Source organism: Schistocerca nitens, chromosome 5 (assembly GCF_023898315.1).
Source record: "Schistocerca nitens isolate TAMUIC-IGC-003100 chromosome 5, iqSchNite1.1, whole genome shotgun sequence".
Classification (NCBI taxonomy): Eukaryota; Metazoa; Arthropoda; class Insecta; order Orthoptera; family Acrididae; genus Schistocerca; species Schistocerca nitens.
In genome coordinates, this window is record NC_064618.1 from 94,693,931 (window position 1) to 94,709,242 (window position 15,312).

The 15,312-nt window shown below is 39.4% G+C and overlaps 1 protein-coding gene across 1 annotated transcript in view; it reads right to left on the reverse strand.

Moving 5' to 3' along the window:
* Positions 1-608: 608 nt before the first annotated feature.
* The window catches only part of LOC126259541 (retinol dehydrogenase 11-like), a 60,439-nt gene continuing 45,735 nt past the window's right edge, over positions 609-15,312 (reverse strand). The window contains exons 3-4 of the mRNA XM_049956417.1: positions 2,397-2,694; positions 609-2,299 (exon numbers count right to left, since the gene is read on the reverse strand). Coding sequence (XP_049812374.1) covers positions 2,132-2,299; positions 2,397-2,694 — 466 coding nt within the window. The 3' untranslated portion in view covers positions 609-2,131. The remainder of the gene's footprint in view (positions 2,300-2,396; positions 2,695-15,312) is intronic.

The following is a 15,312-nucleotide window of genomic DNA, read 5'->3' on the forward strand; positions in this document are numbered from 1 at the left end:
GCTTGATAGCTGGGTGGTCCAGTGATGTCTTTGCCAATATTTGGCAGTGGCCATTCATACAGATATACAGCTTGTTAGTGGTCATCCTTCAAACTATTTTCCCTCCCATCCCTCTCCATTGGCAATAGTACTTTGCCATCCAACCAACCTTTGCAAAATCCTTGTCCATCTCTAATCACTTTTTCTCCCAAACCCTTGCCCCACAGCTCATACCCCTCTAAATTACTGGGATGCAAGACTGTTCCATACATCTTCCAATTAGCACCTACTCCAGTCCTGTCACAGGCATCCCCTACCCCAGCAAAGGCAGCACTACCTGTGAAAGCAGCCATGTGATCTACCAACTTAGCTTTGGCCACTGCATGGCATTCTATGTGGGCACGATCACTAACAAGCTGTCTGTGCAGATGAATGGCCACCACTAGCAGACAACTGGGCCACCCAATTTTTGAGCGAGCTGCCCAACTCGGTATGCTTTTCTGAACTGTGCAAGTGGAAACTCTCCCTCCAATATATCCTTTGTTCCCAAAAGCCACCTAGCCTCAACCGATGTTAGTCAGCTATATCTTCGAAGGGGACGTGCTTGATAACCACTAATAAGACAGATAAACAAGAACTAGGTTTTATTATGACAACAGTAGAATGATTTAGTAACAAAGGAGAAACTCTTCTCAATACAAAAATAATACAACTTCTCAGACACTAACAGGAACGCTAGCTGAATCACACAGGTAATAAGTGTTGTGCAACGTGAAGACTATGCCACTGATAATCCCTAATGAAAGAGGTTGAGTGTTTGGCATAGTTGGCCGACAGGTAGATCTCGGGATATCACTGGAAAGTTGTAGGTCCAGCTGCGGTGGCTTCTGATGAGGCTCTGACTGATGGGCTGCTAAGAACTGGTACATAATTGGCCCAGAGCTTTGGGGGAGGGAACTGCCCTATACACCTGGGACACAGAGGAATTCATGCCAGTTCATTTCTTCACACGATACAGCAGAGGAAATAGATCCCTGGAACAGAGGACCTCTGGGAGCACTTCTCCTCCTACCTGTTATCCTTGTTGCGATAGACGCAGTTCTGGTAGGCAAACCCTGGTACATAAAGCCTTGTACATATGGAACCCTGTAATGCTTCTGTGTCCAAGAAGTTGCTGATCCCTTTAGGCAAATGTCTGGCACATGGAATAATCCCCTGCCCGCCACCTTCCTTATCCCCTTCCCTGTTCCCACTCCAGCTTCACAGATGCTTATCCTCCTCCCCTCCCCCTCCCATATATTCCTGCATAATCCATTCCCTTTCTCTATTTTGCTCTTTAATCACTCCACCAACTGAGATGACAATTGCCATAGCTGTGACCGTGAGTGTGCGTGTGCGTGCACATTTGCCTCTCAGCGCCTCCTCTATGTGGTGAGTAGCGATCTATCCTGTTTCGTACTGTTGAATGTGTAAACTTCTACATACCTCATCAAAACCATTTCATAGAAATGAGGTAAATTTCGTAAGTGACTGCCACAGTTATCTGTGTTTATATTCAAACAAAAAATCAAATCTTTTCTGATAGATCCTCCAGTGAAACAGGGCATATGATAAGTAGAAGGTACCAAAATACTGTTATACACAATGGGGAGGAAGTGTGTAGTGACAATTGCTATTTCCTGTTTGTATTCTTTCATGTAGATGTTGTATCCCACTTCTATCAATAAATATTGCAGATACCTTCTGTTAAACGGTGGTCATGAAAACTTCATATTCATTCATAATTTGTGAAAATTATTAATGGCAATTCACTAATTATGTTGTAACATTATTTGAGAAATATACAAAATCATTTTTATTCTTGAGCCTGTTAAGTCAAATGATATGAAAACTGGGCGTTATGAGATGAACAAAACACATTTTACGTTTTAAGAATATCACAATTACTGAAACTACATGAACTCTTACAATTTGCCTATTTAATATATATGTCCATTCAGCTGGATACATATTGACTTGCTTTATTTGTTTCTGATAGCAGTTGGCATTTATCTTTGTACAGATAGCCACAATTCTTGAAGATGTGGCAAAACAGTTCTTGTTCTACATAGAACACACACAACAGCCTGTGTACACTAAATATCCAAAACTGCTAATCCGTCTTCAAGCCCACAAGCTGCTCACTAACTTCCCACAGCTTTTTAGAAACAGATGGCTCTACACTCTTCTTGGATCTGTATAACTTGCAGTCACGATACATAAGTCCAGATTCATTTTCCAATTCCTCAGATGTGGCACAATGTAAAATTGTTTGTGCACCCTACAAATAAAATTAGGCAGAAAAAGATTAAACAATTTTGTCTCATACCTTTTTGTATCCCATTGGATTTTACATGTAATTTCTTGATGGTACTTACTTTAGTTGGGGTCCTCATGAAGAAAAAAGCCACTGGTGCAAACAATATGTAATGGAACCATTTTATAGGAGTACTTCGGAATAGCCCTGTGTACACAAGCCCTGGACACAGGGTGTACACATTTACACCAGTGCCTTTCAATTTCTCAGCCAATTCTGTGCAAAACAATACATTTGCAAGCTTTGAATTATTGTAGCCAGGATTCATTCGGCTTTTGCCTCGGGACCATTTTTTACCATCCAAGTTATCAAATTCTATGTTTCCTTTTTCATGCAGTGTAGAGGAAACAATAACGATCCTGCAAAAGACAATAAAATTTAATGAAACCAGTCATTTACTAAAATAATTACAATACATACACAGCCAAAATATTGTGATATTCATCAACAGAAATGCTGTAGGAATCTGGTTACATTTAGTGCCAAAGAAAAGTATTCTACATTGCTGCATCAGGTAATGTGATACACCAGCACAAGAATGAAGAAATCACTTTTTACAGTTCATTTGGCCTTTGGGATGTATGTATTTACTGCATAAAAAATATTATTTCTTTAGAGATCAAACACAATCCAAAACTGAGCAATCACACGCTGAAACATCAGATCCCTAAAAGTGTTACAAATATCTATAATTCCAGAGCAAGAGGTGAGATCAAAGGTTTCAGCAGTTCAACTTGCAGTCATTGTATTATGATACACAATATTTGTAGTGGATATTTAAAGTTTTTGAATCATTCATTAAATGTGATTAATAGTAGGTGGGTGACATGAAAATGGAGATACTTTCCAGACAACTCTCATAAAATATTTTAAGAATATGCAGTCTGGTCTAAGCTACCAGAGCTGCGGGTCATGAGTGGGTGAGGTGTACTTGCTTGCACGCACAAATGTGTGCATTTCTCTTTTGCTAATGAAGGCTGTTGCAGACAGCTTTGTGTAAGTGTCTTAATTGTGCCTGTCTGCAAATTAACATGTCTTCCTTATGGTAAGTAACAATATATCTTTTCCTACATTGCTGATATCCTTATTATAATATAGTAGTCAAAATACTGGTGTGTAGCAATTTATCCTTATCATAATATAATAGAAACAATGCCTAATAAACAGATGTCAATAAAATTGTAGTGTTAATGTCTCTCTCTCTCTCTCTCTCTCTCTCTCTCTCTCTCTCTAGACAGAAGATATTCAGTTCCACATATCTGGAGGTGTTACACAGTTCTGTATACTAGAGGAAGAAGTTGTTTTTGTAATCTGATGGGGTATTGAGGATGAGGGATCTTAGAAATCCTTTACTGCTGTTTGATTTATTTCACATCATTGGTGTGCAAACAGATATCCTTTATTGGTGTAACAAGACATCTTTTATTGGTGTTTGCTTTATTTGTTGCCATTGGTGGAAACAGGCGATTGAGATACAGGTGGCAGTTGTGATGTAGCGCTGTTTACTAGCTGCCTGGTGCTGGCTGAGGTGTGCCAGTACCCTGTACACCTATGGCTGCTGTGGTCTCCTGCATGGCTGTGAGGTTGCTTTGTGAAAATTGTCATCCCGTAGTGCTGTTACAGCTGGCAGCCAAGATGCTGCTGTCTTCGCTCTTCATGTTGGTGAGTAACTTAGCTATTTTGTTGCACCTCTAATATTCCTCCTCAAGGCTTTTTCCCCATTATGTGGGCTTCTTGAAATATTATCAGTTTGTTGCACATAATTGGTTACCCCACCTTACCTACAAACACCAGCCCATGTGCAGCAAAATCCAATTTACTATGGAGATAGAAGGATATGGGTGCTGCCTGCCTTTCCTTGCTGTGGGTGTTTAATGACAGCCTGATGATAAACTTGTCCATGAAGTATAGAGAAATCCACCAGCACAGACAGATACCTGCACACCTCCTTCCATCATCACACTACACAGAAGAAACCAGCCATCCACACTTTAACCGAGAGGTCCTAGAGGATCAGTAATGAAGAACATCTGAAGATGGAATTACAAAACCTCCGGTCTTTCTTTGGATCCAATGGGTATGAGACGAAGATGATAGATAAAATTATGGTGGCAAAGAATGAAGGTAACAGAGAAAAGCAGGAAGTACAAAACATTGCCCTGTTAACATAAATGCAAGGGATCACTGAACGAGTGGTCAGAATTCTCCGTCAATAAAAGATGCAGACAGTGTGCTAAATATTGCAGCAGTCTACAAAATTGGCTGCATGAGTGGATTACTGTATGCAGGTGAGATGGGATTACGAACTGGCACACAGATAGCTGGGCATGAAAGATACATTTGTCTGAGACAACACACCAAGTCAGTGGTGCTGGAACAGCAGTATGAGGTGACAAACCAGTATAGTTTCAGAAGCCTGCGTATTGATGTAAGAGCCATTTACTTTGAGGAAGAAGATTAGAGAGGTGATAGAAAAGCGACCCACCAACATGAATAGAGAAGAGAAGTATGGAATTCCAGTACACACTACGCCACTGTTGCTGAGTGGACAGGGTGCTGGCTTGTCATGTCAGGGGCCTGGGTTTGATTCTTGGCTGTGTTGGAGATTTTCTCCACTCAGGGACTGGGTGTTTGTGTTGTCACCACCACCAACACCACCACCATCGACGTGCAAGTCTCTGAAGTAGCGTCACCTCTAAAGGCTTGCACCAGGCGATCAAGTCTACCCGCCAGGAGGCCCTCACCACACGACATTTCATTTCGTGTCATTTCATCTTGGCTACCAGCATTAAAAGCACTACACAATGACAGCATTCGCAAAGCAACCCCTACAGGTGCATGGAAAACTACAGAGGCCATAGGCACAAAGGGCCGCATGCCTGAGCCAGCAATGGGCTGCAAGTAAACAGCACTATGCCACAACCTCCAGCTGTACCTCATTCATCTATTTCCGCAAATGGCAAGAAACAAAGCAAATACCAATAAAGGATGTAGTTGTCCACCAATGATATGAAATAAAGCAAACACCAATAAAGGATGTTCTAAAATGCCTCATCCTCAATACTCTAGGAGACTACATAAAACAGCTTCTTCCTCTAGTATATAAGAACTTAAGTTTCCTCATTCAGCAGTCAGCACAACACCCTCAGGACGGGCATCTGCAACAGTGGCAGAAACATTCAAGAATTTTACACACTGATAATACAGTGACGTACCAAGAACAATTTTATTGACAAATGAAAAGCATCAGTTTGCTTTTATTCTACAGTATACTGTAGAACAAAAGCAAACTGGTGCTTTTCATTTATTATAATGTTGTTCTACCAAGAACTGACAGAAGATTCTGTTAACAATTTTATTGACAGTGACAACGGTCACGGAAGCCTATACTTAAATCCTTAAACAGACTTCTACAAGATGAAGTGAGTACAAAATATATTCTTACAGCACCTTTTTCTTAAAGATGAGTTACCCCAGAACATTATTCCATATGGCATTACTGAATGACAACAAACAGAATACATCAGCTTACTGATTTGTCTCTACCAAGATTTCATGATTCTAAGTGCAAATTTGGGAACTAACAGCTGCTCGCAGTGTAGTTTCAGCTCTCTGAGACTGCAGGTGTGTGTGTATATATATATATATATATATATATATATATATATATATATATATATATATACTGCTGACAAAGGCCTTAATGGCTGAAAGCTATGATTGTGTGAATCTTTTTATTGTGCCTATCACGGCTCAGCATCTCTGCTATATGGTGAGTAGCAACTTTCCTTCTCTCGTATTGTTACATTCCAATTTGGGAACTACGTAATTTTAGGAGTTTCAAAATATTTTTTCCCCATTTTAAATTCTTGTCAATACAGATGCCTAAAAATTGTGTGATTTCACTCCAGTGAGAAGAATCTCCCCTTTTTACAGTTGAATTATTAGGTACAACTTCCCGCATGCTTTTTATTAGACATGATATTGGTTGGCTATACAATAAATTCTGTAAAATCTCAATTTATCTAGGAGAATATTTTGATGAACCCAGTCAGATGACTTATACGGGTCACTGAAAATACGAGATGGTGGTATTTTGTTATTTAATGCTTGTAAAATTTGGCTTGAACATGTAAATGGCATTCTCAATTGAGAAACACTTTTGAAATCCTAACTTATTTATTGACAATATTATTATTGTTATATTTACTGACAATATAATTGTTGTTTTTGTTCAGGTGGGATATTATTTTAGTGTATATCATCATTTCAAAAATGTTGAAAAATATCAGTAGTGAAACCAGGTCATAGTTATTGTCATCTCTGTCACCTTTCCTATGTAGGGGTTTAACAATGGCATATATCCCCCATGAACCATGGACCTTGCCGTTGGTGGGGAGGCTTGCGTGCCTCAGCGATACAGATAGCCGTACCGTAGGTACAACCACAACGGAGGGGTATCTGTTGAGAGGCCAGACAAACGTGTGGAGCGTGGAATGTCAGGTCCCTTAATCGGGCAGGTAGGTTAGAAAATTTGAAAAGGGAAATGGATAGGTTAAATTTAGATATAGTGGGAATTAGTGAAGTTCGGTGGCAGGAGGAACAAGACTTCTGGTCAGGTGAATACAGGGTTATAAACACAAAGTCAAATAGGGGTAATGCAGGAGTAGGTTTAATAATGAATAGGAAAATAGGAATGCGGGTAAGGTACTACAAACAGCATAGTGAACGCATTATTGTGGCCAAGATAGATACGAAGCCCACACCTACTACAGTAGTACAAATTTATATGCCAACTAGCTCTGCAGATGACGAAGAAATTGAAGAAATGTATGATGAAATAAAAGAAATTATTCAGATAGTGAAGGGAGACGAAAATTTAATAGTCATGGGTGACTGGAATTCGAGTGTAGGAAAAGGGAGAGAAGGAAACGTAGTAGGTGAATATGGATTGGGGCTAAGAAATGAAAGAGGAAGCCGCCTGGTAGAATTTTGCACAGAGCACAACTTAATCACAGCTAACACTTGGTTTAAGAATCATGATAGAAGGTTGTATACATGGAAGAACCCTGGAGATACTAAAAGGTATCAGATAGATTATATAATGGTAAGACAGAGATTTAGGAAACAGGTTTTAAATTGTAAGACATTTCCAGGGGCAGATGTGGACTCTGATCACAATCTATTGGTTATGACCTGTAGATTAAATCTGAAGAAACTGCAAAAAGGTGGGTACTTAAGGAGATGGGACCTGGATAAACTGAAAGAACCAGAGGTTGTACAGAGTTTCAGGGAGAGCATAAGGGAACAAGTGACAGGAATGGGGGAAAGAAATACAGTAGAAGAAGAATGGATAGCTTTGAGGGATGAAGTAGTGAAGGCAGCAGAGGATCAAGTAGGTGAAAAGATGAGGGCTAGTAGAAATCCTTGGGTAACAGAAGAAATATTGAATTTAATTGATGAAAGGAGAAAATATAAAAATGCAGTAAATGAAGCAGGCAAAGAGGAATACAAACGTCTCAAAAATGAGATCGACAGGAAGTGCAAAATGGCTAAGCAGGGATGGCTAGAGGACAAATGTAAGGATGTAGAGGCTTATCTCACTAGGGGTAAGCTAGGTACTGCCTACAGGAAAATTAAAGAGACCTTTGGAGATAAGAGAACCACTTGTATGAACATCAAGAGCTCAGACAGAAACCCAGTTCTAAGCAAAGAAGGGAAAGCAGAAAGGTGGAAGGAGTATATAGAGGGTCTATACAATGGCGATGTACTTGAGGACAATATTATGGAAATGGAAGAGGATGTAGATGAAGAGAGTAGGTGTTGACAGATGTGACAATTACCGAACAATCAGTTTAATAAGCCACAGCTGCAAAATACTAATATGAATTCTTTAAAGACGAATGGAAAAACTAGTAGAAGCTGACCTCGGGGAAGATCAGTTTGGATTCCGTAGAAATACTGGAACACGTGAGGCAATACTGACCTTACGACTTATCTTAGAAGAAAGATTAAGGAAAGGCAAACCTACGTTTCTAGCATTTGTAGACTTAGAGAAAGCTTTTGACAATGTTGACTGGAATACTCTCTTTCAAATTCTAAAGGTGGCAGAGGTAAAATACAGGGAGCGAAAGGCTATTTACAATTCGTACAGAAACCAGATGGCAGTTATAAGAGCCGGCCGAAGTGGCCGTGCGGTTAAAGGCGCTGCAGTCTTAAACCGCAAGACCGCTACGGTCGCAGGTTCGAATCCTGCCTCGGGCATGGATGTTTGTGATGTCCTTAGGTTAGTTAGGTTTAAGTAGTTCTAAGTTCTAGGGGACTAATGACCTCAGCAGTTGAGTCCCATAGTGCTCAGAGCCATTTGAACCATCGCAGTTATGAGTCGAGGGACATGAAAGGGAAGCAGTGGTTGGGAAGGGAGTAAGACAGGGTTGTAGCCTCTCCCCGATGTTATTCAGTCTGTATATTGAGCAAGCAGTAAAGGAAACAAAAGAAAAATTCGGAGTAGGTATTAAAATCCATGGAGAAGAAATTAAAACTTTGAGGTTCGCCGATGACATTGTAATTCTGTCAGAGACAGCAAAGGACTTGGAAGAGCAGTTGAACGGAATGGATGGTGTCTTAAAGGGAGGATATAAGATGAACATCAACAAAAGCAAAATGAGGATAATGGAATGTAGTCGAATTAAGTCGGGTGATGTTGAGGGTATTAGATTCGGAAAGGAGACACTTGAAGTAGTAAAGGAGTTTTGCTATTTGGGGAGCAAAATAACTGATGATGGTCGAAGTAGAGAGGATATAAAATGTAGACTGGCAATGGCAAGGAAAGCGTTTCTGAAGAAGAGAAATTTGTTAACATCGAGTATAGATTTAAGTGTCAGGAAGTCATTTCTGAAAGTATTTGTATGGAGTGTAGCCATGTATGGAAGTGAAACATGGACGGTAAATAGTTTGGACAAGAAGAGAATAGAAGCTTTCGAAATGTGGTGCTACAGAAGAATGCTGAAGATTAGATGGGTAGATCACATAACTAATGAGGAGGTACTGAATAGGATTGGGGAGAAGAGGAGTTTGTGGCACAACTTGACCAGAAGAAGGGATTGGTTGGTAGGACATGTTCTGAGGCATCAAGGGATCACCAATTTAGTATTGGAGGGCAGCGTGGAGGGTAAAAATTGTAGGGGGAGACCAAGAGATGAATACACTAAGCAGATTCAGAAGGATGTAGGTTGCAGTAGGTACTGGGAGATGAAGAAGCTTGCACAGGATAGAGTAGCATGGAGAGCTGCATCAAACCAGTCTCAGCACTGAAGACCACAACAACAACAACAACAACAACAACAACAACAACAACAACAACAACAACATTTCAACTCTCTGGAAAAATGCCCCGAGAAAAGTTTTTAGTGCCCAGTTGGAAACCTAACTAACCTAAGGACAGCACACAACACCCTAAGGACAGCACACAACACCCAGTCATCACAAGGCAGAGAAAATCCCTGTCCCCGCCGGGAATCGAACCCGGGAACCCGGGCGTGGGAAGGGAGAACGCCACCGCATGACCATGAGCTGCGGACAGTTGGAAACACCAAGTCCAAACATGAGCTTTTATTATTAAAGATAATATGAAATTTTCTGAATTTCAGGGGGGAGAAGATGGTGAGACACATCATTTGATTTAATTTTGTGCAAGTTGCTTTTTCAACATAAAGCTTTGATTTTTCTCTTGAACTGTTCATCCCTATATTTTCTACTACAATAGAAATGATTATTAAATAGACCTGCTACCTGATCATTTATACTCTTCCATTAAATCAATAGCGATGTTATTCTGTACTGTGGCCAGTTCTCCTGTCTCTTGTTTTATTTCATTCCATATAAGCTTAAATTTGTTGTTGGAGTTACTGGTACCGATTTATGACAATCTGCATGTTCCTTGATTTTTTAATAAGTGTTCTTGATAGTACTGAGTAGTTTTTCTAGTGTGCAACTACTGCAGAATCTTTACTTGTTCAATAGATACAATTTCCTTTTCATTTCAGAAGTTTAATTCCTCTAGTGATCCATTATTTTTTACATCGCTGATTAATATCCTCTCCAATTAGCATATGCAGAAAGCTATTGTCAATTAATGATATTAAGATTCCATGGAGTAGATTAAATTTCAAGTCAGCATTTGGTTCATTATAAATTTTATCCCAGGTCATCTCTTGTAAACTATTCTTAAAACATTTGTCTGGAGTCATTAATTATTCTCATTCACACTGAGGAGTATCTATGCTGTAAGGCGCTATCAATTATAGTCTTTGAGTTAAAATATGCCTGCGAAGTCCAAAAATAAACAGCGGCTCAGATAAATGAGGTTGGCAAAACATTGGTATTAAAAAATGGCAAAGGTCTAGCTACTCAGAAATATAACAAAACCTTTGGATGAGCATTGCACTTCTTTAAATTTCATAAAAATGAAATGGTCATGAGATAAAATATTTCTCAATTACTGTAAGATAAGGATACTTAAAACTTTATTTCACAATATTTGCCATGCTTGCCATTGGTATAAAAAGTGGGAAAGAAGTGTCAACTCTGATATATGCTAACACTTATGCTCACAATTCAGTGTGGAGCCCTCAAATCGAACAAAATTTCAGACTAATGCTGTAATCATCCTGCCATCACCTAAAGCAGGGGCCATGAGCTTAGCTCGTTGTAGGGATGGACTCATATGCAAACAAAGTACGATAAACTAAAATGTGGTGTGTCAAGAATGGTATGTTACGAGCACCACAGGTTGTGCGGTCTTATCAGGAGCAGGAACCCAGCTGTCAATACGCAGTGATCTATTTTCAGACTGAAACAATGTAAAGTCCAGGATGGAATAACAACAACATGAAAATGATAAATTGCTACTCAACACACAGAGTCACAAACAACAACAACAACAACAACAACAACAAAAAAGACATTTAAGCTCTTGAACAAAAAAGTAGTCCTTTCAAAGTAGAAGTTTTAGTATCTGTTGGCGATTTTTGGCAAATGTTGCCAGTAAAACATTAAGGAACAAGCAAAGTCTGTCTTACATCACCACCTACATGGGTATCTGTTATTAATCTGAATTTAGGTTTCACATGAGAACTCTAGGTTGGCATAACAACAGTATTAGGAGTAGGATAGATTGCTACTCACTGTAAAAATGACCCGTCGAGTTGCAGACAGGCACAATGAAAAGACTGTTACACATGTAGCTACCGACCAAAGCCTTCCACAGCAAAGAAAACACTCATTCACACATGCAAGCACACCTCATGCACACTCGGCCACCACCATTGGCAGCTCTGAGTGGAATGCAACTGTCACATGAACAGCAGTATGGAGTGGGGCAGGCTTCCTGTATGAATGTGTGTATGTATGTGTGTGTGTGTGTGTGTGTGTTTTCTTTGCCAAGGAAGGCTTCGGCCGATAGCTACATGTGTAATAGTCTTTTCTTTGTGCCTGTCTGTGACTCAACATCTCATCTTTTTGACGAGTAGCGATCTATTCTATTCTTAATATCATTGAATTAATGTGAGAGCACACTTATAAGGTGGTAATATTAATTTCCCATTAAAATTACTCAGGGTTGGAAGTGTAACAATACCACATGATCATAGTAGCATTATGCCAACAACTGATCCTCTAATTTCTGATCTGTCCTAATGTCAATGATCTTTTATAGAAGACATACCACAGGTTTTATGAAAGAGCAATCTTAAAACCCTGAAACATTTCTGCATCTGAAATAAACAACATTGTTTTGGAAAAGTATAGGATAACATAGGGAATACCAATCAATCGATGCTGTAGTCACCCACTGAAGATGCAGTTCAATATCCACAAGAATTTATAAATTCACTGACTGCAGCTGGTCTTCCACCACACAGTTTGACGCTTAAGGTCAACATTCCTCTAATACTGCTATGGCATCTCAATATCTGAAACCTTGTAGTGGCATCCATTTGCAGATTAAAACTATGAGAAGTAATGTCACAGGTGTAGCAGTCGAGAGGTCAATCCCATACACTGCATACCACTGAACCCAAAAAAATTTGGAGGAGGAGGAGGAGATTAGTGTTTAACGTCCTGTTGACAACTAGGTCATTTGAGATGGAGCACAAGCTCAGATTAGGGAAGAATGGGGAAGGAAATTGGCCATGCCCTGTCGAAGGAACCATCCCAGCATTTGCATGGTGCGATTTAGGGAAATCATGGGAAACCTACATCAGGATGGCTGGATGCAGGTTTGAACCGTCGTCCTCTTGAATGCAAGTCCAGTGTGCTACCCACTGTGCCACCTCTCTCAGTAACCTCAGTACCCAAAATTTGCATCCTGGCACAATTCCCAATAACACCCCAGATTAGGACATATATTCAATTCCAATACGTATTTAGCAATTGTGAAGCACTGTCGGGTTCTCTAGTACTGCATAAAGCGGATAACTGCTCATCTTGCAAACATCCTATTTAATGATATTGAAATTCTTACAATCACTTTCCAATACATTTAATCCTTAATGTTGTTTTTTGCAGATTTAAAAAAAAGAAATTATAATTTTAGTTGAACTGTTGTCTGTAACAATCAAAGTTCACGAAGGAGGTTCTCCTTCATGAAGGTGATGTGGAATCTCCTTGCCAGACTCCTTCAGTTCTGAATTCCCTATTATCCTGGTGAAACCTAACAGAAACAGTATCACTGATGTGCATATTCTTCAGTATACAAATGTTGAATCACTGCTTGGTTGTCAAGGGCTGTTAGTACAGCCTTCGTGATACTGAGTCAAATTCTTACTTAGAATCTATGAATTCAGGCAGTATACTAATTTACACTCAATGCTCTTTCTACGAGAGTAGCTCAATATGTATTTGTTTGTATGTTTGGAGTATGGTTTAGTGTGATTTTCAGTTACTACACATAACCAATCTATTGGCAAATGGTAGATTTCAGTATTATCAAGTTGATCTGCTCTGCATTGATGCAAAGTACACATTTCTACACCGCCCTCCATAGCACTGCAGAAGAACAGCATCTTATAACCAATTTTCTGGACACTGAAGGTGTACCAGGGGCAGAGATCCATAGATGATTTTCAGTGCAGTACAAAGACAATGTTTTACCATGATGAAGTGCTACCAGTGGATTTAACAGTTCAAAAGCTGTTGCATAACTGTTTAGGACAGGAAACCAGAACATCCATCCACCCACTACTGATGCCAACAATGAGAAAGTTCATACTTTCATTCTGAGTAACTGACAGGTGACTAATCGTGAAGTCACAAACCATATGTAAAATGAATTTTAGCATGTGAAATAATGTGCAATATTCTCAAATTTCATAAAGTCTGTGAAAGATGCATGCCAAAATAATTGTATGAACACTATGAAAGCAGCTGACTGAAAATCTGTCAGTACCTACTAGACCATCATCATGATGAAAGCAAAGTGAATCATCATTCGAGATGAAACAAGTAATCAACACTTTCATTCATACAGTGCATGCCAAAGCATGGAATGGATACATTTGCAATCTTCAGATAAAATGACAGTCAACATCTGCAGTAGTAGTGATGCTCTCAGTTTTTCAACTTTCAAGTGGCAATTCTGGAACATTACCTACAAAAGGAATCAGTTGTCACAGTGCATGTTACAGACATTGAAGCAGCAAATGGAATCAAATTATTGGTGTTGTTCTTTTTACCATACGACCCTGTGAGTTCACATACTTTTTCATCCACAATTCAAATTCTTCAAAAACTTCATTTCAATATGTTCAAGTGCCCTGTTTTGAGTTCCAGTCGCATCCCAATGTATTAACATTTATTAGATGCACTCAAAGATGCATTAAGATGTTACTGACTTGCCTCTAAGAAGTAGTGCATTTACAACTACATCTACAAACACTCTGCAAACCATTGTGAAATGCATAGCAGGGTATAATCGGCACTGTATCACATGTTGGGTTTTCTTCACAGACAGACTGCAGTCTCAGGCAGTGTGGTTTCAGTTGCCTGCAACAGCAGTCGTGTGTGAGTTGCATTTGCGTGTGGGTGTGAGTGTGTGCGCGCATGCGTATGTGTGTGTATTCTTGACGAAGGTCATTGGCCGAAAACTTTAAGTGTGAAAATCTTTTTGTTGTGCCTATCTACACCTCAGCATCTCCACTATATGGTGAGTAGCAACTTTCCTTATCATTATATTGATCATTCCATTTCATATCCCTACAAACTGCTATACCTGGGCATTTCTATGAGTTAACCGATACTAACTGTGGATCATGAACATTGTAATCATACGATACACCTTTTTCTGTTTTGTGGTTTGCATAATTGTACACTTCTGTACATTTAAAACAAATTGGTAAGCTTTACACCATTTTGAAAACTTAACTTGTTGAATATTTCTGCATATTATTCCAGACTGTACTTTGTTACAGATAATTGCATCATACGTGAAAAATGTAGGTTACTCCACCAGGTCATTAATATACAACATGAACACAAGGGTTCCAACACACTTCCCTGGGCCACAGTTGAGGTTACTCCAACTTCTGTCAATAACTACATCCAAAATAACATGCTGTATTCTCCCTCTCAAGAAATTCCCTATCCAATCACAAACTTTGTTTGATATTCCATACAATCATACTTTTGTTAATAAGAATGCATGCTTAGACGCAATAGCTCCAAATTTATCATATGAAAATTTCAAAAGGTGTGTAACTCCGTGGTGCATGATTTTCACTGCAGTGGACAGCTTTTAATAGTTACTTCTCTGGCACTTTCAATCAATCATGGGGCAGCAATTACTTGCAGTGTACAACATGAATATGGGGTGCCTATTGCAGTGGACTGTGTCCATTTGCAGCCTCAGGACTGATTGAAAATGTCAAAGAAGTGACCATTAATAGCTATCCATAATAGTGGATGGTATGCGTCAAAGGGTT